Consider the following 24,033-nt stretch of genomic DNA (forward strand, 5'->3'; position numbering starts at 1 on the left):
TCAAAACAAGCATGTTTTTATTCTAATAATGTTACCACTTAGATGATTTACCTTCATCTAAGATTAAACTCAACTTGATCTTGTTAACAAAATGTGTCTCTAAAATGTTTTCCAATGCTTAAATATTAAAGGAGTACTTAAAATACATAGGATAACTAGAAATGTGTTTAAAGTCCGTGTTGGGCTTCTGGAGCCTTAATGGTCATTTAAAGCTTTGAGATACAGCAAAACTGATCTACTTGATACCTTTGCCACCTTGAAAGCATTAAGCCTGTTAAACACCTCACTGCTTTGATCAAATGTCAAGTCTTTCCCACCTACAAAGCACTGCTCATGGTTTACTTCTTGCTATCTTAGACTATATTTATCTCTGCTTTTAACTCGGGTTAGCAGCTCAAATTCACCCCCAGGCTCTATTATAGGTTTAACTTGAGCTGCTAACCTGAGTAAAAAGTTGTGCCCTCCCTGATTTTTTAATCCAAATTAAGAACACACTTTTTTGCACTGTAGAAATACCCTTAGTGCTACATACTCCATTTTATGTGCTGTTGCAACAATTGAGAATAGCCGGGACATTCTAGTTCAGTCACCTGATTTGATTTGATTTGATTTGGGAACTGAAGTTGGAGATATTCTAAGTGAGGGGCCTGTTAGCTTCAGAACTTTGTTGCTCTGACAGTTTATTTCACATTCATGGCACCTTCCAAGATTGATTTAGTTAGGCTTTGTTTAAAGAAGGTTCCCTTAGGAGGACACGTTTTTGTTTACTTGGTGAAAGGGGGCAGAAATGTATTAGGTGACTTTCTCCCCCCCTCCCCCCCTTAAGAATTACATAGTTGTATAGGAAATTTTTTTTTTAAATCTTACCATCATCTTGCAGGTGGACAACTTAAACATTACGCATGAAAACTTCAAGTTAGAACTCGAAAACAGCCATGCAGAAAAAATAGATAAGCTGAAAAAGGAATATGAATCATCTCTTTCAGGCAAGTGCTTTGTGTTCCTTCATGAAGTGGAACATACACTACCAGATAATTCTCTAACAGTTCTGCATGTTAAGAAATGTCAAATGATTTTTAATTTTTTGAGAGCCAACCTATTCATTCAATATCCGCTGTTCCTGATGATAACCTTTGAAACTGTTAATCAGCTGAAGTTCTCATTTTGGGACTCAATAGTCTTAGTTATTCCTGTATGTAAAATAAATCTCATTGAGTTAAAAATTAGGGTGAGATTTGAAAGCAGTATAAAAGATTTAGACACATTTTCTAATTCTTTAATGAAAGTGGCGTCTACATTTTCTAGGCTGCTTTCAAAATCTCAAGTTCAGTAACTTGATCATTCTGTAGTTTTTGTTGCTAAGTGCTAAGGAGCCCCATAAAATTGGCTTTCTTTAAAATCCAAATACAGTGAAGACACAGTTATCCCCATTCTGACCTGGAGAGGCCTCTCTTTGGCTGAGCATTAGTTTCCCTAGTAGCTCGGAAACTACGTCTGGAATTCAGTTTTTCTGCGGGGGGGTGGAAAGTCTGGTCAGTATTTGGAAATTCTTTAAGATAACCTGCAATACCAAGCAGTTTTGAGCCTTAACTTAGTCCTTAAAAGAGAATAAATGTGTTTCATCTCTTAATAACCCATTTTATAATGGCTCAATTTTATATACATTGGAATCGGTGACAAAACTCCCATTGACTGCAAAGGAAACAGGAACAAGCCAAAAGAATCTACAGTATTTCACAGACGTATAAAATGGTGCAAAGATAATGAGCCTATTCCTTTAGGAGTTCCTCATAGACAAATATTTTAATTACAACTTTTGCTTTTTTTGTTTGTCAGACATGCATATTTAGTTGAGTGCTAACAATGTGTTCAGTGTATGCAATTCCAATAGCTTTTCATTGCATATAGCTAAGTACTTAGTACTTTCAAAGCTGATATTTTAGTGAGCAAACTTATGTATAGTGTACCAGAGATGTGAGGGACCAGTCTATGAATGCCTAGAAGGCAAATCACTTGGACATCTCATCTGTTTTCAAGCCAGAGTAATGATGATTAATATTACTAGCTCTAGTCAATATTCTTGCTATTGACTATGAATGCATATATCACCTTTTAACTATGACTTCTCTAAAATATGGTTGACTTGTTATGCAGTGTTGTAACCATCTGCAAATCTGGTATTTATTTCAGAGCTCAAGAATGCCAATGAATTGGAAAGGAATTCATTTGAAGATTCATTAAAAGAGAAACAGGAATCATTAGAGGTTTGTTAAGGGTGTGATTCACAAGACTTTGCAACAATTTCAAAACCAAGGAGGGAGAGATGTTTTTGGAGAGAGACATACCCAATTTCTGGCCTCACTCTTACACTGTGTTTTTGTTTTAGAAAAAAATTGATGAATTAAAAAGGGAAAATGAATCTTTAAATGAAAAGTTAAAGTTGGAAGAGCAAAAACAAATAGACAAAGAAAAAGCAAATCTGGTAAGTATTGAGCTTAATTTTTTTAATTCTCAAATGCACAGCATGATCAAGTCTATTTTTCCTTGTATACAGTAACTGACTTCGTACCATTTCAAGGAATGTATGTTGCTGTTTGTTACATGGTTCCATCTCTCCAGATGGATCTTCAGACATACTAAATTTGTTTAGTTTGCAAAAGTTAATGAAAATAGATATGGGATTTCTATTTTTTTTAAGGTGGTTTTTTGTTTTGGTTTTGGTTTTTTTTGGGTATTCCTAGGGTTTGCTTACAGGTAGGGACACTATCAAGTCTTCAGTTAGTAGCAAAGGTACATATGCCAGTAGAAATACTTGAAATTAGATGGGTAAATGGATAGTAATCAAAATATAACACATTTAAAAGTACACAATTGTTGAATAACAATTGGTACACAATTAGCAGTAGGTTATTCTGCAATTATAGCAGTAGGTAGTTCCTGCAAAGTTAACTGTCAGAAGTATGAACGGTTTTGTATAAGTAGGACCACCGTGTGCATCTTCCAGCTTAGGGTCCAACCTGCTTGACTATTCCCAAAAATACTGAGTAACTGGTTGTGATGGGTTAGACCCCCCACTTCTGGGATGCCACTTGATGTACTGGGATTTCACCTGCTCCACCAGCCTGTATTCCCTCTCCCTGTTTTGCTGAATTAGGCTCTCTGGCCTCTTGCAGTGCACGTGCGCACACACACACAGGTAGGGCCACACCAGCTGCAGACACAGACTAAAGTCAGCTCTGTGTGGGAGGATTCACCCAGCACTGACATGCACACCCCCTTTGGGGAATAAACACAAAATAATACTGTCTTGCGCTGTATAGAAAGATCTGCACAGCACAAACTCCTAAAAATTCAACCACTCCCTGAAGAGAGACATGCACAACTTCTTGCCCCCCCCCATTAGAAATTGCACAAACTAGGTTTAATAATAAACAAAACAAATTTAACTACAAAAGGCAGATTTTAAGCGATTATAAGAGATCGCAAACAGAACAAAGCAGATTACTGAACAAATAAAACAAAACATGTATACTATGCTTAAGATCTTAGAGACAGGTTTCAAGAAGTAATTTCTCACCCTAAATCTAATTTTAGGCAAGTGGCAGAGTTTCTGTAGTTTAGAGTTCGTTATTTCTTCTTACAGACTGGACCTCCGTCTGATGTCTACACTGGCACTTGAACGACAAAACTTTTGGCCCTACCTGTGTGTGTGTGCTGCAAGAGGCTGGAGAGCCTAAACCTTTTGTCTTTCAGAGGTGTTAAACCCACCCCCACCTGCAAAAGAGACAAGTTTTGCCGGAACAAGTGCCAATGTGAACAGAGCATTGTTGGCAGGAGAGCCAACAAGCAGTGGCTACACTGCCTGACTTTTAGTGGCACGGCTGTAGCAACACAACCATGTTGCTAAAAGCTGTATAGTGTAGACAAGCCCTCAGTCTGGACTCACCCTTGTCTTTCTCTCAGGTTAGTTCCTTTGTCCCTTCAGGTACTTTCAGCAGTCTTTCTTCTTGGGTAGGCAATGGAGGAGAGTCTAGATCAACCCCCTCCCCAGCCTTAAAAAGGATTTACCTAAGGCAGGAAACCTTTGTTTGATCCCCATCCCCCTACAGAGGAAAAGTACCAGCAGTGTCCAAGATGATATTTTGTATCTGGTGATCTTATCACCTGACCTGGTAGTGTCACAGCTACATCCCAGGATGCCTCTCAGGAAGGAGAGAGACTAGTATCAACAAAGCCTGTTGCCAACTGTGCCCACATATCTATTCAGGGGATGCCATCATAGGGCCTAATCACATCAGCCACACTGTCATACTGGTATTCCCTGAAGTGGTCATGAGATTGACTGAAAGCAATGACTTGTTCTAACATTCTTGTAACTTCTTCATTGCGTGAGTTGTTTTGGGGGCGTTTTTTTGTTAACCATAGTATTGCAATGTATGTCCTAGAAGCAACAGAGTTAAGTTTTTGGTCTGAAGGACAGCAACCAGAGCATGGTGAAGCGGGTTTTATCAAACAGTTAACTTGAATGTTAAAGGTTGAAATGTTTCTAAACTAGAGAAAATATTACTGTTGGAGGAACAAGTTAAATTTTAATATCAGGATATGAAAACATCAAGCATACTTAAAGGGATCTTGCACTTATGATTGAATTCTAAATACAAAAATGTATACAAAAAAATCTGTGGTGTTCCTGCTTTAAGAAGTGTGCTCTGAATGAGATTTTTCCTGCATTCTGGTGGGATAGGCATGTTTATCAATATTTTCAACTTGGCCTATAGTCATTTCTTAGAAGACCAAGTCAGATTTCAATTTTTTCAGGCTACTCTAATGCTGGTAGACATCAGACACTTCAGTCTTTTCTGTGGGGATGGTTCCCCTGGTTGTCATTTTAGCTGTAGCAAACTATCAGTTTGTCTGCTTCTTGCTATTTGTAACCTGCTTCTGAAGGTTTTACACAATTGTATGCTTGCGAATATGCTATGTTGTGGCAGCTACTGATGTATGTGCACCCATTAATTCACTTATGGACACAGGGTAGAGGCTTCTAGTCGATGGGTGGTCTCCTATCTCCAATGTTTCTTTTTGAAAAGTTTTGTCTGTCCTTGTTAAGATTTACTTTGAAAGCTATAAAATAAGGTTAAAGGGCCAGATGCTGCCCTCCCTTTACACACTGTTCAGGAGACCACAGGACTAGAAAAGGATGGTAAGAGAAGACCTGAAATCAGTTTGAGGGAAGCAGAATTCAAGCAGCAGCATCCTGGCAAGACCCATAAATCATGGACACATACAGGTTTTAGAGGCCTGCTGAGCCAGTAAGTGGGAGGAGGATTTTCTATGAATTTTTCTCTTGCAAAGTGCAGAAATACTGCTGGTTTTATCTAGTGGAAACCAGTGTCACTCACAGCAGAATTTATTTCCTTCCTTCCCTCCCTCTTGCTCTGCCTCCTACCAGTGCAGTGGGAGGAACCAATCGTAGCACACTTCTTGAGTTGTGTGACTGGGGAGGGAGAGATGAGGGCAACATGGATGGACTCTGGGGTTGGGACCATATTTTTCCATGAATGTTCAGGCACAGAGTAGGTTGAAGGGGCAGTAGGCTCAATGTCTTTTATGCAGCTGGAAATGCTTCTCCCAGCCTGATAGCCTGAATAGGAGAGAGTGACAGTAATTTGAGGTGAACCATGGGCTTGAGTCTTCCCTGCTTCAGATTTTTCAGTGGGAAGGATTAATTGGCCAAAACAGTTTTCTTCAGTGGCATATTTGTAACTCTTATTTTAATTTAACTTTATAAATCTGCTTTCGGAGTGGGGAAGAGGAGAAAACTTGCTTGCTGACACACGTGGTTCTGAATGTGAATTTTGAATAACTTAAGTTTTATACCAAGACTTGTGGTTTCCTCGCCCCCCCCCCCCCAAAAAACCCCCAAAAAACAAAAAAACCACCAGTAAAACCTAGACTGACACCTTTTGTGTCATTTGTGTCTCCCTATCTCCCAGCTTCCTCACAACAGTATTTAGGGAAAGGATCACTATGCCTTTTGTCCTTTGTGTACATATTATTTCATTCTTGGCCTTCTCTGAGATCAGAATCCAAATTCTCTTGCTTACTTTTTGTCCAAGGGTCCAAACAGAAAGAATCACAAATTAAGCAGACATTAAACACAGCTGCACCAATCACTCAAATATATGATGGCTAGTTAGGCTCTCACCTTAATTGCAATATGTACTGGTTGTCACCTGAAGGCCTTGCATTTACCAAAGCCCTCCATTTTTAGCCTAAAAGACTGTCGCATCAAGTTTCAGCCTGCCCCTCCGTCTGTGTGGGCTGTATCCCACAAATGTGCATGTTGTCTGGGGGTTGGGGTGAGAGAGAGGAGAGTCCTTTTCTCTCTGATGCGATAATGAAGACACTACTCAATTCAATACACCACTGTTTGCTCCAAATACACACAAACAACTTTCATCCCAGTTGCACAATTAATTTTATCTTTAAAGTAATAGACATGTTTCAACAGTGTTGGCTTCTCTCCTTGTTCTAGTTTTTACCTACATACTGACTTGGATTTAATAGGCCTTTTTCTTCTTATTGCCTGTGACTTCAGTTGTGAAACATAAACACTTTTACCATGGAAAAAGAGGCCTGGTATAGGTTAATTTTACAAAATAACTAGGGCTGTGGATTAATCTCAGTTAACTAAAGAGATTAACTCAAAAAAATTAATCCTGATTAATCACAGTTTTAACCACACTGTTAAACAATAAATACCAATTGAAATGTATTAAATATTTTGGATGTTTGTCTACATTTTCATATATATTGTATTCTGTGTTGTATGAGGTGAACTGAAATATACACTTTGATTTCAATTACAAGTACTGTAGTGCAAACTCTGTCATGAAAGTGCAATTTACAAATGTAGGGTTTTTTGTTACAAAACTGCTCTCAAAAACAAAACAATGTAAAACTTGAGAGCCTACGAGTCCACTCAGTCCTACTTCTTGTTCAGTCAATCGCTAAGAGAAACAAGTTTGTTTACATTTACACAGGATAATGCTGCCCTCTTCTTATTTAAAATGTCACCAGAAAGTGAGAACAGGCATTCGCATGGCACTTTTGTAGCCGGCATTGCAAGGTATTTATGTGCCAGATATGCTAAACGTTCGTATGCCCCGGCCTCCATTCTAGAGGACATGCTTCCATGCTGATGACACTTGTTAAAAAAATAATGCGTTAATTAAATTTGTAACTGAACTCCATGAGGGACAATTGTATTTGAATTGCCCTGCTCCGTTTTATCTGCATTCTGCCATATATTTAATGTTACAGCAGTCTCAGATGATGACCCAGCACATGTTCATTTTAAGAACACTTTCACTGCAGATTTGACAAAACATAAAGAAGGTACCAATGTGAGATTTCTAAAGATAGTTACAGGACTGGACTCAAGGTTTAAGAATCTGAAGTGCCTTCCAAAATCTGAGAGGGATGAGGTTTGGAGCATGCTGTCAGAAGTCTTAAAAGAGCAACACTCCAATATGGAAAATACAGAACCTGAACCACCAAAAAAGAAAATCAACCTTCTGCTGGTGGTATCTGACTCAAATAATGAAAATGAACATGCATCAGTCCTCACTGTTTTGGATTTTTATCAAGCAGAACCCATCATCAGCATGGATGCATGTCCTCTGGAATGGTGGTTGAAGCATGAAGGGACATATGAATCTTTGGCACACCTGGCACATAAATATCTTGCAACGCTGGCTACAACAGTGCCATGAAAATGCCTGTTCTCACTTTCAGGTGACATTCTAAACAAGAAGCGGGCAGCATTACCTCCTGCAAATATAAACAAACTGGTTTGTCTGAGCGATTGGCTGAACAAGAAGTAGGACTGAATGGACTTTGTTTTATTTTTGAATGCAGTTTTTTAGTACATAATTCTACATTTGTAATTTCACCTTTCATGATAAAGAGATTGCACTACAGTACTTGTATTAGGTGAACTGAAAAATACTATTTTTTTTACAGTGCGAATACTTGTAATCAAAAATAAAGTGAGCACTGTACACTTTGTATTCTGTGTTGTAATTGAAATCAATATATTTGAAAATGTAGAAAACATCCAAAAATATTTAAATGGTATTCTATTATTAACAGTGCGATTAATCATGATTAATTTTTTTAATCTTGACAGCCCTAAAAATAACCCTTTACAGATCTACATCACTTACTAACCAGTAAATATTAAGCTTGCTAGCAGGTACAAGTCATACCATGCAGCAAGACAATGTTAGTATAGTTGAATAATATGCAACTGTATGTTATGCAGCTAATAGTAGTATGAAAGCTGCATAGGGGAATTATAAAGTGCTGCTTTCAAACTGGAAAGAGGATTAAATGCATGTAAAATTCAAAGGTTTAAAGTTCAGCTTCTGAGTTACCCATATACAAGAAAAGTTGTTTGAGTGCTACAAAATATCTGAGTGACTCTGTGTGCATGCATGTGTACATATATATATTTTAACCTTCTCTTGGGCTTAGTTATGACTAGGAGAACACAGGAGGGTTCTGGGGTTCTTAGCAGCCTTAACTATTAGGGAGCCTCAGCACTACTGTAAAACGAATAAGTTTTACTATGCCTTCAATAATGTATCAATTTGATCCACAAGGGTTTTTATCATTTATACAAAAGCAAATTTGTATATGTTTGGCCAGTTATCCTATTTCTTTTGAACAGAGGTTAACCTTCTTATAGAGGTTTCTTAAATTACATTTTCAAAGGGAGTCTTTAGATCTTTATACTGAGGGACAAATGAAATTAAGGGAGAGGAGAATAAATATTCAGGAGTGGAAAAAGAAAATCTTTGTTTTTTCCTTCTGACTCAAAACCATGTCCCACTTGATTTCATAAAGTTATTACAAACACGAGATTTACAAGTGTTTACTATATACCTTTTAAAATTGAAGTTCTGAGAAATAAGCAAACTTTTGTGGAAATCATTTCAGAAAAACCCTCAGATTATGTATCTGAAACAGGAACTGGAAAGTTTGAAAGCAGTGTTGGAGATCAAGAATGAGAAACTACATCAGCAAGATATAAAGCTGATGAAGATGGAAAAACTGGTAAGATTCTGTGGGGACTGTTTTCTAAGTTGTCAGATTTTCAGTGAATTCATGCTGGTCAAGCTTAAACACTAAGCTAATTGTATACACGAAAAGCAAACAAAAATTTTGCAAAGGAGCACAAGGTACATGTTAATGTCACAGGTACAATTTTACCTGTGCTGGCCTGCAATCTGAGGAAAGATGTTTCCTGAATGATACAATAAGAGAAACAAACAGTGGAACAGAGAGGAACAAATCAAATTTCAGCCAATTTTCTGAACCGCATTTCTTCTTTCCATGCAATTTAACTTGTAAATCCTGTAAATGCTATTTTGTATTCTCTCTTGACTGAAGTGGGAGAGGCAAGAGGGGAATCCCCAGGTGGCATGATTAACTTTTTAACCTCTAGACTTCTGTTCCATTTTGTTTTGGGTTGTTAAAAATAATCTGTACTAGTTAGTTACTGTCCACAATATACAATCCCCACTCTTGACAAACATCAGGTGAAATTTCAAAGCATTTACCCAATAGGACTATAAGTCTGCTACATATGAGATTCTGATTGCATGGCAGAACCTTGTGGGGAAGCTTACGTAGTCCAGGCTGGCACTATGTCACAATGCCCATCAGGCAAAAAATGTTAACGGTCACGTTAAGGAGCTTATTGAAACAAGAAAGGAAGCAACCCATTCAACATGATACAGAAAAATAAAATTATCTGAATATGTTGACAGTGAGTAAATAAGTATTTCATTTCCACCTAAAGCCTATGTTGATCTGATGTATTGGATACTACTACGGCCTCTTTAAATTACCACTCTTTGGAAACCCCTCCTATTTTTGTTGTTTTACAGTGGAAGCTCTTCGGGGCAGGAAATCCTATAATGTTTGTACAGCATCTAGCATGATGTAGGCCTTGATCCTGGCTGGGGCATTTGAGCACTAGCTGAATACTTCTGCCATCATCTTCATGGAAATCTTACCATTTAATGCAGAGGAGAGAGGCTTAAATAACAGGGAGCAGGGTCTCAGTCAGCTATTACATTTTGTCTGGGAGCCAACTATTGCCATATACCAGTGATGATTTACAAGTCATTATGAAATTCTAGACGCTTCAGTGTAATCATGGGCTCTAAAGTCTTGTTGCCCACAGGGTCTCTTCTGACTAAAGATGTTGACTTTCGGAAATCCACTGAATGTTAACCCATTTCAAAGTTGTTTTTGTTTTTAAAAGAAGCTTTTTTCCCGTGATACTAATTGGGACATGCAGGAGTGTGGCTTTTTTAGATGGGGATCAGATCACTTCTGCTAATACAGAATTGATTTTGTGGGTGGTAGTGAAGGTTGAGGGAGAGCTAGTTATATATGGAGAACATTTTTTTGAATTTTTCACCTTTCCTAGACTATATATTGCATGGTGATCTAGTGTCTCAGCCATCTGTAATGCTATATGTGAAGAGAACTGTGGCCACCAGCCCAGAAATTCAAATAGTGGATTCAGCTTTTAGTGGGCAGCTAATCAAGCAAAAGTGGCAAAATGCCAACTAAGAAGCAAAAAGTAGACTTGCCTACTGATGATGAGCAATAAATCACTTTCACGTCACTTTTACATTTCCTCAAGATAATTCTATGTATCTTAAAATAATCTAACTTGTACTTAGTGTAACAAACTCAATTTCAGGTTAGTAATGCATATAATGGGTACTTGCCAATGCAATTATTCTGTATTTTTATAAAAAACAAACATCCACATACAACCCCCAACAATTTGTTCATTTGTTAAAGGTGGAAAACAACACTGTCTTAATGGATAAAATGAAGAAGTTTCAGCAGGAAAATGAAGAACTAAAAGCTCGGATGGACAAACACATGCAACTTTCAAGGTAAAAAATAATCCAGGCATTTTTATTAACTTGTGAAAACATAAATTTTATTCTGTAAATGAATAACCAGCATCTTGCAGATTTAAAAAGGTCCTTACCCCTGTAAGATATTATGCCTGGAAGATGGAAGCATGATGCTCATTTTTTCCATCCTGTCTGATATGTGCAAATCTGAAATCCTACCTGAGTTGGAATGGGTATTGTGTGGGGGGTGGAGGCTCCTTGAAACTGGTGGCAGGGTATAAAATCATGACTGTTCTTATCAAATAAGGCTAGCTCTGTTCCCCTGGAAATTACAGCTCATGTTACGGTCTTGAATGCTCGTTAACATAGTTACCAGGGAAGTAAAGGCTACTCAGGAGCATCATCTCTTACAATTAATTGCTAGATGCTCTTTTTCCCTGGAGTGAAGTGCTCCTGATTTTATAAGAACTGTTCATAGTTTTATATATTAAAATGTTTAAAATTACTCGACAATTTCTTTTCAACAGTTTGTTTAATGAAAGGGGCAATGTCTGCTAAGCCTCCTGGTTCTAGATATACAGACTACATCCAATCCAGAAATGGAGTCTGACTGTGTTAATCAAATCTTCTAACTCTGCATATGTTGCAAGAAATGAATGGGCAAACCACTGTAGAGCATACAATAAAGAAAATAGGAAGTTCAGACAAATTTTGCAGGTCTTGCACTGCAGGGAGACACAGCTATGACATGACTCCTGACAGGGAAGATGTGAAAACACTCTTCAGCTGCCTTCATTAATAAGAGTTGAATTTTAAGAGCCTTAAACGACCCAGAATTTTGTAAAATGACTGATTCGTGCAGTAATGCTGGCAAGAATAGGCTGCTGCTTTTATGCAGGATTTTTTTTTCTGACATTGTTCTATCTTCTGCACAAGCTGCCAGTTTAGGGCTTGTCTTCACTGCAACAGTTAGCTCAAGTTAGTACATTGGAGGTACTTCACTACAGCTAGCCTAGCTCTAGTGAGTGGCCACACTATGAAACATTGGAGCTGCACAGTGGTTTGAATAGCAGTGTGGTTGTATTTGGAGCTAATCAGCTGTGGTACCTGGAGCCATTGCATGTCCACTGCATTACTAGCCCTAGCTTCAACAGCACTCCAGCTTCAAGACCCGCTTAATTCAAGCTAGAGAATTGTGTGTGGATGGGAGTCGAATTGGAGCAAAGCTCAAGTTCTAGCTCCAGCTCACGATGCAGTGAGGGCAAAGCCTGTAGAGCCCAGCTGTCACTTCTTGAGAACAAATGCACTAAACCCTCATAAGGAATGTGTATGTTTGGACAGGGATTTGCTATAGCTTTTTTAGTTCTTTTAAAACTATGTAAGATGCTCTAACTTTCAAATTGAATCATGTCCACTTACTTACAATTATTTTTTCAGGCAACTTTCCACAGAGCAGGCAGTTTTACAGGAGTCTCTAGAGAAAGAATCAAAGGTAAATAAGCGTCTATCAATGGAAAATGAAGAACTGCTATGGAAGCTACATAATGGGGACCTGTGCAGCCCTAAGAAAGTGTCACCTAGTTCTCCACCAATGCCTTCTCAGTCACCAAGGAATTCTGGCTCCTTCTCTGCTCCTACAGTAGCACCAAGATGACCTCTTTTGAAATGAGGGGGAGACTACATAAAAGCATTTCACGTGTGATCTGCAGAACTGATCCGAACTCCAATCACGGGAGCAAGAGCTATATTAGCTGAGTGTGATGACTGAATTATAACTGGAATTATTGGTGTGGAAAATTGTTCTAATATGGGAGTAAGACTTTCTATTTCTCCTCCAAAAAAGACTTCAGTAATGACTATAGACATTGTTGCACAAAGCACTTACAGAGCAAGGGAAATCTTGTTCATTGCCTTTTTCACCTAACTCTAAGAAAAAAGCTCAGGGGCTTATAGATAAAGACCACAACCTCTACAATGTGTTCCTTATCACAGACACCTTTCTGAGACTGTGGATGTGTGGTGTGGATGTAACACACTGTGTGTGTGTGAGAGAGAGATGCTGCCGCCTTTGCTGTGTATGTAATAAAGGACAAAACGTAAAGAATATACATTGACATGTACTTAATAATGTTGTCAATATGCATGTTTTATAAAAGGTTACCCTTAACTGCGGTTGAGGAGAAACTACCACTTGTATTATAGGCTAGTTTCCACCTCATCTTTCTGCTTCTGTTTAGTAAGAGGATGGCAGGAAATGTTTTATCTGTTGACTTGTCAGTGTCTCTACCTACCTTTATAGTGCAATTGAGTTTTTTTCCTAAAAAATTCAGTCTGATCACCAGAGTTGAAACTGCAGCCATACTGTCTGAAAGCTTTTTAGCTTTCCCACTTGTAGCGGTATCACGGTCTATTAAGATGGCAGCATTGCATTTTTTCAGGATACAGTCACGTTTAGAACACTTTTTGCTAAAATAGAAGTGGGGAAGTAAGGTGATAATTCTGGACCATTGAAATTGACAATCTCTGCAACTCTACTATAATCAGAGGTCAAAACATTAAAATGACTAGATTTAGCATTAAACCCCCATACTGCAGACATGCAACCAGACCCAATCCCCTTGTCTGCTGAAAACAAACACCCAAACAAGCAACCATTACTTCCTAAGAAAAGCCCGGTAATTTCAAAGGCCACCTGTAGAGAAGAGGAGGGTCCTGATCTAATTGAAGACAGGATTTGCAAACCAAAAAGGGAAAAATAAGTAGGATGACAAAACATTCTTTGAAAGGGGAATGAGAACTGTAATAAGCTTCAAAAAGCAACTGATACCATTTCTCTGATTTTTGATGAAGTTTTGTTTTTTAAATGTTGTGCCCTTATTTTAACTTTCAGCAGTGTTACCAATATAACTGTATGGAGGGGTGGGAAGAACAACATGTGGTTCCACAGCTCACCTCTCCAATGTTTCCCAATTTCACTTGGAGGAAGTTTCCCCTTAAGTTAAAACAAACATGTCTGTGTTGCTGAAGATGGATGTAACATTTTACACTATGTTTCGAGTTAAGGTAGTCACAGTGCATCTCTGGTCTTGTTACTGTTTTGGTCTGCACTTCTTTTAAAAATCCCATGTATCCTGTTTTGTAAGTACAGTTTCAACTTCTAGTTATGGTTACAGAATGTTGTCTCTGCTTCTGATTGGGGGTTGTTTTTAAACCAGGAATATTCTACTGTCAACAGTGTTAGCAGTAAGGTAAATCTTGTGCTTCACTGTATTTTTCCAGCAGACTGGGAAAGGAAGTCCAGTGGATGGGAGGGGAAGGGAAACGAAACTTGAAAAGCATTTCAAACCAAACATTTCATCTAGGATATGAAAACGCTGGCACTTCAGAAAGTGCATGGGTGTACAAAGTTATAGCAGTGCTCATTCTGTAACTATGAAATTGTAATATATTCAAGCTTGTAATTAAATTTAATCTACGCAATGTACAAGTGAAATCTGACTCCAGGAACATTTTACTTAATTTGCCTCTTTTTATCCCCTTTAAGGCACTGTACATGCCACTGTAGTTCAAGTGGTGTCAGCAATTATAAACACTGTTTTCCACAGATTTATAACTTAACTGTAAAAATCTGCTGTGGGCTGAAACTTGGCTTAAAAGTATTTCTTAGAGCATTCTTTGCTTTGATAAGGTTAAGGAAATTGGATCATGTATATTTGAGATGAGTGTTTAAAAATAAATTTTTTTTTACTCGTTTGACTTTCTGCTTGTGTAAGTCTAAAAAACCTGAAACTAAGAAGGAAAGTTGTCCAAGGGCTTAAGTAGTTGTTAACAGTTGAAATATTGAAACTTTACAATGGTTTTGTCCCTTCATGTGTAGAAGAGCTTTCATCAGTGTTCAGATAACTTATTAAATTTTTTATCCCAGCCCTACAGAACTCAGGATATCAAACTGAGTTTTGCTTGTGTAGTCTGTAGATGATTATTGGATCCAGGAGAATCCTGATTATTCAGTTTCAGGTTGAACATATGTACACTAAGATACACCTCTAAAAATAGCCAGGGTACATAATTTATCCATGAAGAACTTAGCCAATAATGCTTGAAAAAGAGTTAAGAACCACATTAGGTCCCTATTTTTCTAGCTTAGCTGGAAGTAGTTATATTCAAAGGGTAAGTGGTGTGTCTCGCAGTCTGTGTATAGGCAAATGTTGATTTCCAGTAATAACCATTGTGTGTTTAAGGAGCCCTTCTAGCCTTACCAAAGCATTTACTTTTAATAACTCATTCAGAAATTGATCTATTTTACTTTCTCAAGAGCAGGGGTATTTAAAGTCTAGCAATCTGTTTCATTTCATGACTTTTCTCAAACTCCTTGGATAACAGATTAATAGCCTCCAAAGACTTTGCTATTTCTGGTCATTCTAGCAAGTGGCTTCAGAATGCACCATGGTTCATGTGAGGGATTTCTTGACAGGGAGAGGGAAGCAGACTGGAGATTTTAGTTGACATTTAGAAAGATAACCCCAACTTTGACTTGAGCTAATTGTAAAGTTTGTGGGTTGGTGTGATTACATTCAATTTAAGAAATAGCTTAATGGTTCTCACATAGGGGAAAAAACCTTGCCATACATAACTATACAGACATCAGTTAATGGTCCACCACCTTTGTTTTGACTTCTCCCCACTTTTACCCTAAAACTCTAGGCAACAATGCAGGAGGCAGTCTCAAAAATGTAATGGTTTAAAAACAATTTCATGTTCTTATTCCTCTCTGTTATGAAGAGGTGGGAAAGTTTTGTGTGTATGGCTTTTAAAAATCAAACTGCAGATCCTAGAAAGGACTAACCTTTCTTTTTAGAGTCAGTCCTATCTGGCTGTTAGCCAGAAAAGAACTTAACGCTTCCTGCATCTGTTGTAAACTATGCCTGTTCAGAGGGGGGGGACAGAGTGACACACTGACTGCTGGCTAGGCCAATTGGAGCTTGATAAGCCTACCACAGCCTTGGCCAAGAGAGAAAAGATCTTTTAGTGTAGGCAGTAGAGACTCATGTGTTAAGATCTAGAGGTCTCAGGTGCGATCCCAAAGAGGATGACCCAGCTTTAATGTACTGTCTCCAGTCCAGTAACTTTAAAGGCAAAAAATTACAAGCATGAATACTAGAAGCCTGTTTCATAAGTAAATGTAGCACAGAACCCTAGCTTTGACAGTGTTCCTTCTCAGTTGACAGTAGTTTTTGCTTTATTGGAAAACAATTAGCCTTGGCAAGTTGAGAGGCAAACGAGTAACATTATGTGAAGCTTAGTTTCAAAACCATTCCTTACATCATTAGAGTTCAATGTGCTCCAGAGAACAGTTTACAGGGGAAAATATACGTACTTGAATTTTGAGAGGCTCCTTCCCTCCTCCTTTACGGTAGGTCTCAATGCCAAGCCCCTTTCGAAAATGAAACTTCATCTTTCCAGTCAGTAAGCCAGTTGTGAAAATTTGACTGTGCTGTGTTAAATAGGAATCAGACTACTGTAGAAAAAAAGGGAGGAAAAACGTACACTGTTGCTAATAAGTCCACACTTCAATCTGGTCAGATGCATGGAACTTGAATGTTTCCTGATGAGCGGTCACTGCACTGTTGCTCATCATAATTTGTCAAAACAATTGGATAAAAATAAAATGAAAAAAACTTGCAAAAATTCCATTCTAAAAATCAGCTACATTATTGAACTTACAATCTAAAATAATTGCCACCTATTGATATACTCTGAATAAAGCTAGAGCAATGAAAACTTTAGCATACTTTGTAATAACCATCCTCTCAATCTAATGCTTGAAGTGAAGTCTTCCTCAGGTGATCAGAGTCACGTTTTACCACTTACTAAGACTATTAAGTACTGTAGCTTCACATCTGAGAAAATTCCAGAAGTAAAAATAAGATTGGCTTTGTCTCCAATATAAAGCCACTCTTTGCAACATTAACAAATCGGAGAGAAACCTAGGATGTAACACACACACTGCAGTATATGAAATACTTACACAGGGATGGTATCTTCACACTACAGTTGTAGTGATGCCACAAAAATAAACCATTCTTCATCCTGCAGCCAACCTGTATGCTGAATAAGGCATATGTAAAAAAAACTATGTAAAAAATAGTTTGTGATCACATAATATACTACAGTCACACAAATGAAATGCCAGAGTTTAGGCTGCTCATGGTCCAAGTTTTGAGGTTTTTTTGCACCCAAAAATCTTTTAATCGCATTAAATCTCCCTTTTTTAGGGCTTTTTTTTTTTCAAGATGCTAATGTTTTATGTTACAACTAACACCTCCTCTTCCCACCCACCAAAAAATGCATCAGCAGGGTTTAGCACCATAGTACAGAAGCCCATTATGTAGGGGCAGATGGAATACTAGCACCATGTGTTAAATCCAGTGGGTAGAAGAAGGACTCTTGATCTCTCTACCCCTGAGTATGAGAGGCAGGTTGCTGCCCTCTTATAATGCCCTCAGAAGGGGTGATGGACTGCTAAGGCCGTGTATTAGGTCTTGTGCTGCTGCTCTGGCACCTCCCTGGTATTGCCCAATGAGTGGGCTGCAACAGCAGTGGTGTGGGTCCAGAACTTTAGCATGCTCATGCAATTATCTGTGGCAAGTGCCTTGCATTTCTCAGGAAAAAGTTGGCAATAGCAGGAATATGGTACCTCAGCTAAATGGAATTGCATGGATTTAAAACAAAAAGTATTTATCTAGCACCAGGGCTTGCCTCTTGCTGAATTTCAAAAGCCTACTGCAAGTATTGCACCCTCTCAATCTTTTATAATTGAAAGCATTAGCAACTTTTATGCTTAGGTTGTCTGCCTGCTACCCCCACAATGAAAATTCTCAACACAGGAAATTACAATGATATTCAACATCAAATGTTTTGTAATCTTCATGACAATAGTTGGGTGACATCACCCCTAAAATTTTTCTCTGTTAAAATAAAATATTTGTCATTAGTAGATGTGACAAAACCCAAACTAAGAAAATTAATCATTTCCTTACATTGCTTACTGTTGTCATGAAGAGTATCACCTACGCTAAGTGAAGACTTTAGTGTTCAGAAACACTTCAGGTGCCTGAGTTTCTCTGGCCAACCACAGACATTTCAGCCTTGAGTATCACATAATTCAGACAGACACACTGTGTCAGTGGATGATAAATGTTGGCATTTAAAACTACAGTTGCTGTATGGCAAGCCAGGAAATCATCTAGGGCTGCACTGGATAAAAATGGTCTACCTAGCAGAACAGCACTAGAAAGTCAAACTTTTTAGAGAGAGAGAGAATGCCTTGGACAGCTGCTGCACTATTGTTTAATCTCTTCTCTAGGACGGATACACATCTTAGAAAAGCACCAAGCACTATTAAGTGTGACACCATTTTATCTTTTTTTCCCCTCTCTGCTTTTTTCAGAACATATTTGCGCTTTACTTGCAGCAAATGCACGTCTGATAAAGAGTGGGAAGAACAAATTGTCTTGTGGTTGAGGCATAGGACTGGAAGCAGTAACATGCTGGCAGAGTTGGGGATGTTTGTTCTTGGACAAATTACTTATTTAATTCTGGAGAGGTGATTGATTCTCTTCTCCTTTTCACAACTCTAATTCTATTCATCTCAGTGGGACACCTCTCAGGATGAGAGAGAAAAATTAGGCCCTCCATGCCTCACCTTTCCTAGCTGGTAAAATGGAGAATGCATTTACTTCCAAAAAAAGGTGTGTCAGGCTTAATTCACCCCTATGGCCCAGCAATTTAAGCTCTTCCTCTGGAAGCTGCTATAGAGCTCTTACTTAGATAACCATACAGCTGCTGTGTTTGAGGATTTGCATCTTATTTCTTATTGCCTTGAGAACTGTCACCTAAGGGAGGTGGTGCTCCCACACCATTCAATGTGTTACTGAACAAAAGTCAGTTTAGGATAGGTGATGCTGTCTCACTTGCTAGACATTTTAAGGAAATGAGTTATCTAATGACAAGTTTTGGAGGTACTGAAACTACTTTGAGCTGAAAAAGGTGGACACCCCTAGCGTCCATCAGAGGGAAAGGTACAGGATTTTTCATTGATCAGAACAATCAGAACAGAGGAGAATGAAGACTTGGGTGGATTTTAAAAGCGGAAGCTGAAACTTTAACTCCTTCTCCCACCGCACACCCACAAGAAACAGATTTATTGGGGTGCAGTGCAACCAATGTTCTCTATGCCAAATAACCAATATTCAGGGTTCAGCCCCCCTCTGAATCCTCTCTTACCCTCTGCACACAAAGGGAAATGAGGGCACACGGGAAGGCTGGTACATACACACACTAGCTCTCATCTGAGCTAGCGCCCTACACACAGTAGTATAGCCACCGTCACATGGTCAGCAGCAGTATGGGTTAGCTGCTCTGACAACCTCACCGGGACCCTGTAGGTACCTAGTTAGGGCAGCAAGTCCATGCTACCATTCCTATGCTACCATTTTTACACTCTACATCCGCTGAGAGCTGGCACGAGTATGTCTACATAAGCTGGAAAGCACAGCCAAAGCTTGTAGTGTAGACATACCTTATGTCTTTGCAGAGTGAATCTATCCCATTCCCCGCCTCCAAGCTTATGGGTCCATCCAGGCTGGACATAGGCAGCAAGTTGCCATGAAATTACAAGCAAACATGGATACAGCTGCTAAATCCTGTCATAGCTCCTTACTAACCTAAACGTAGGCCTCAAGGAAAGTGGCGGGAACTTGTTAATCTCGCTGAGGGAAAAATTATTTCCTGATGCTAAAAATGGCTCAGACCCACAGAAGTTTTGGAACACCGTTCAACCTATACATCCACTGTGGGGATGGACGCATGGGTCCACAGTCACAGTAGCATGGCTGCTGCCTGCCCTGTGCACTTCAAACACACAGGAAGGGCTTGCACACAAAAGGCAATCAACTCTCCCTCCATCCACACAGCTTAGCCTATGGCACCAAGACACAGAGGATTCTTTCCCCCTCCACACCTGGCCATGAACTCCAACTGCATTTCTGAGAGGGGTGCACAGAAGGTCTCAGGGCAGGGGGTTATCTTTCCCCTGCCAGTTAATCGAACAGCTCCCTTCCCCTAGAAAAGGGGATGGGGCAGTGGTGCATTTAATTAAGACTTATGTTACTAGCTTATCTGAATGAAGATTACAAACTAGCATTTCTGATGAGATGATGCATCTTATTGTTTTGCCTTTTCTTTATCATATTCTCCCTTGGGTGGATATCCCTTATGCACTATCCTCTCTGAGATGGTGAATTGAGTTGTATAGTCCCATTTTTGTATTTAAATGGGATTTTGTTTGTAATATTAATGTCCAATTTACAGGTGTGACTATTCTCCCAAGATGGCAGTAGCCATAAATGTTACTAAAGAGACAAGGTGGGTGAGATCATCTCTTTTATTGGACTTCTGTTGGTGAAAGAGACATGCTTTGGAGTTTACACACAGCTCTTCTTCTTCAGGCAGTTGAGGGTTTCCTTCCTGCCATTCGTTGATTGAAAAAAGCAAAGCACTACTGCTTAACTGAAATGTCCTATCCTTCCCTCTGACTTAATCTGTTGTTAATTATCCTATAGTGATGATTTTTATTCCTTGTTAAGGAGTGGGCTTTTCCACTGTATAAACAATTATATTCTTGTTGATGTAAATGCTGTTTGTTTAATGCAATTCTTGGTTAATCCTGATCAGCTGTAACCAGTTATGTTACTGGGTTGTTCTTGTATCGGTGGTTTGTAGCTTTATATCAGTCTGTGTGGGCTCTCAGGAAGGCACCAGCTATTGAAATGTCACTCTTGATCATCATCAGAACCATCAGTGTTGATTATGATGGGACAACCAATTTCTTAATTTAATAACCTAACTGTGGTTGTTTTCCTTTTTCTATTATACAACCTGCTTTTTGGCAACTCATTCCATAGTGAGAAGGTTAGCTGTTTCTCTCTCTACTAAATTACACAAGTCTACAGATTGTTTACATTTTTGATTCAGGTGTTTCATTTTCATTTATACTAAGATTGGAGTAAATTCACTTAATACAGTCAAGGTAGTTACCAACCTGGCTGATACAGGATCTTTTCTCAATCAGTACTGTAAATCAGTGTGTTCTGCTTATATTCTCCTGTGAAAGATTGCTTATAAATGCCAAGTCATATCTCTACTATGTAGCAATAGTTAAACTCCCATGCTAAAGAGGGCGTACATTTTAAAATTAACTACATAAGAGCAAGAGCAAGATATACAACTGGAAATACCCTAAGACAAAAATGCAAAATATTTTACCTGTTAACTATAATTTTTTTTAAAAGTACCTCCCTTTAAAAAATGTTCAGTGCTACCACAATTTAAAGTTAGCATGTACTCAATCCTAACCATCTCTCAGGTATGACAGTAAACAGTAAAACCACACACTTATACAACTTTGTCAATATTCAGTAAAGAAATTTAATCAAGGTCTACCAAACCAGAGAAGAGTAATCACTGTTGACTAATTTTCTATAACAAGTGAATCATGACTAAGTTTTAATATTTTTACATGTACAAAGTGTTAAAATCACCACCATGACAAAGAAGAAAATATATCTATGCTGGTGGGTCTACTTAAAAAGTTATTTTATATCCTCCTGTCAGCATTCATGAAAATAATGCACAATCAACATTTTAATAGTGGTTATATTTACCTAACATAAAAGTTATTTGTATATAGACTCTCCCTACCAAAGATTTATCACTGTATTAGGAGCACTTGGGAGCCACATGCATAATCAGGCTACAAAGGTTTAATACATGGGTTTCAACCCAATTCTCCTGAGTATTGCTAAGCATTAGGATCTCTGCTCTCTAATGGAAGTGGAATGTAAGGACATGAGGAGAGAGATATTGACAGAAATCTCCACCTCAGAATTCATAAAAAGAAACTAAAGGGTTAATGTGTCCAATAACATACTGTTTGTTCATTCTGTGTCCACAGACTCCACACATCAGGTCAGTTCAACACGGGTGGCTACTGTGGTTTGTCCTCGTAGGTTCTGAGCTGTACAAATATAGTTGCCAGCATCAATGGTTTCAAAATCTTCAATGGCAATAACACTCTTGGAGATTCTTGTGGTATGCCCAATTCCTCTGTTGATCAGCCTCCAAGAATCTTGGATAATCGCAGGCCTTTCATACTGTTTTTAAAACACCCACATAAGGAAATGATGATGTATAATTCTGCAAACGCTATTTAGTGACAGTATATTGTTAACAGTATTTCATTTCAAAATCCAAAACACATGCTCAGACATATGAATCTAATCTGAAAGTCAGATTAATTAAGCGAGGAAGCTGAGGGTGTTTAGCAGCCATTACAGCAATTTTCCTAAAATAAAAGCTACAGGCAAGGTTGATCACTACCGTTGTATTCATTTTAGCTTTTCCATTTAGAAATCCCTGTTTTAAATTCACTTTGAGTTTACTCTTGTCCCCTCTTGAAGCCACAACCAAACTGCACGTTCTCCCTCTGCATTCATGCCTTCATTTTAAGTGTTAACACAGCCATCTGTACCCTCTTGTGCTAGATAAGGATAGGAAGACTTTCATTCTGAAATTCCCAGGTACGCAGGTTTGGACTATTTGGCTGATCCAGTACATTTACAACTGTGGCCCTATCTAAACTACAAAAACAGCCACGTTTATATCAGTCAGATTATGGTTGTGGCCCACTTACGTTAATGCTTTTCCCATGCCTGTGTGAACAGATACGATACCTATCTTAGAGAATTATGTTTTAGACTTGGTATCTACTAGGGTGAAAGCTTGGTTCCCTAATGTGGCTGTGGATTTTTTTTTATCCACACAGGATAAAACTGTTACATTATAGTTGGACTGCCACCATTTCTGTAGTGTAGAGAGGACCCTTGTGTTAATTTTACAGCTGACACCGTATTCATCAAGAACTTTCTAGACAGCACAGTATTATACCATCCCAAAGAGTTATTGTGTTGCCCTCCATCAAGCTGTTTCTGAAATATTCAAGCTAAAATGCAAGCAAGGATGTTCAGATAGCTGCCTGTTCCCATGTAAGAGTTGGAAAGCCATTTGGCTGATTTCATGGGATAAATTCGATCTTGAAAAATCAAAACGTTAAAGGACATTTTCTGTAGGCCAGTGTCCCCTGACACTCACCTCAACCCCCACCATCCAATGAGGTTAGAGACATGGCAGAAATTGACCCAAATGTTTATGTGAAAAATTTGATGTAAAGAACTGAAAACACAAGTCTCTGGTAGCAAATTATGGGGGGGAGGTGTTAAATGCAGCGATATCCTGCTGTCGGATTACAATGTAAATGTCTAGACAGCAATAGCTTTTTCTGTTTGCATCCACAATGCTGGAAACAAAACTTTAACCATGTTGGCTTGTGCTACCATAGCAACCAGGACGAACCTGGTAGGAAATGAAAATATCTTCAAGCTCTGCAGTATGTTTACGCCAAAAAGTAAAGAAAATGAAACCCAAACATGTTTAAAGTGTATGCTCTCTCTTCCATAAGAGTGAGGCACCTTTGGAAGGAAAGTAAGATGTATCACATATAAATTAAGAATAGACAGTGTCTCTTTCTAGTGTTAATTTAGTAGCCATTTACAAATGCCAAGATTATTTATACAGGACCTCAGGACATCATATTCACCTTCAGATTAGTTTAATAGGAGAAAAACTGCTAAAAGCAGTTCTTGATGAATACGGTGTCAGCTGTCAACTGTCATGGTGGGCAAAGACCAGTACATTAGCCAAAGAGAGTCCAATCTGCACGTATGCACAGGAAAGAGGAGCCAGTGTCTAAGAAGCTGTCTAGTCTGTCTAGTGTCTAAGAAGTTGTCTAGTCAGTTACCCAGGCTACTCTCAACAAGTCAATCAAGCCAGTCATCAATTATTAGTTAAGAGCACGTCACCTGTTAACTGCTAACTGGCAGATTCTTACATCAGCAATAACATTGCAAAATGAATAATCTCAGCTAGAAAATACTGTAAGTAGGGTTGGCAGAATTTGATTTTT

The 24,033-nt window shown here is 38.6% G+C and overlaps 2 protein-coding genes across 9 annotated transcripts in view; one reads left to right on the forward strand and one right to left on the reverse strand.

Moving 5' to 3' along the window:
• Positions 1-14,708, forward strand: part of MTUS1 (microtubule associated scaffold protein 1) — a 202,678-nt gene extending 187,970 nt beyond the window's left edge. For 4 of the 8 annotated variants that reach the window (XM_084627579.1, XM_084627581.1, XM_084627580.1 and 1 more), the window contains 6 exons: positions 881-986; positions 2,191-2,264; positions 2,387-2,482; positions 9,007-9,123; positions 10,891-10,988; positions 12,390-14,708. In XM_084627579.1, coding sequence (XP_084483705.1) covers positions 881-986; positions 2,191-2,264; positions 2,387-2,482; positions 9,007-9,123; positions 10,891-10,988; positions 12,390-12,606 — 708 coding nt within the window. In that variant the 3' untranslated portion in view covers positions 12,607-14,708. Of the gene's footprint in view, positions 1-880; positions 987-2,190; positions 2,265-2,386; positions 2,483-9,006; positions 9,124-10,890; positions 10,989-12,389 lie in introns of those variants that run through there. The other 4 variants (XM_084627576.1, XM_084627578.1, XM_084627577.1 and 1 more) reach the window with 2 other exon arrangements.
• Positions 14,709-21,447: 6,739 nt separating this feature from the next.
• PDGFRL (platelet derived growth factor receptor like) overlaps positions 21,448-24,033 on the reverse strand; it is a 48,343-nt gene continuing 45,757 nt past the window's right edge. Inside the window, exon 6 of the mRNA XM_084627583.1 lies at positions 21,448-22,165. Within this exon, the coding sequence (XP_084483709.1) occupies positions 21,977-22,165 (189 nt within the window). The 3' untranslated portion in view covers positions 21,448-21,976. The remainder of the gene's footprint in view (positions 22,166-24,033) is intronic.

This window comes from Lepidochelys olivacea (assembly GCF_965140295.1).
Source record: "Lepidochelys olivacea isolate rLepOli2 genome assembly, chromosome: 4".
Taxonomy (NCBI): Eukaryota; Metazoa; Chordata; order Testudines; family Cheloniidae; genus Lepidochelys; species Lepidochelys olivacea.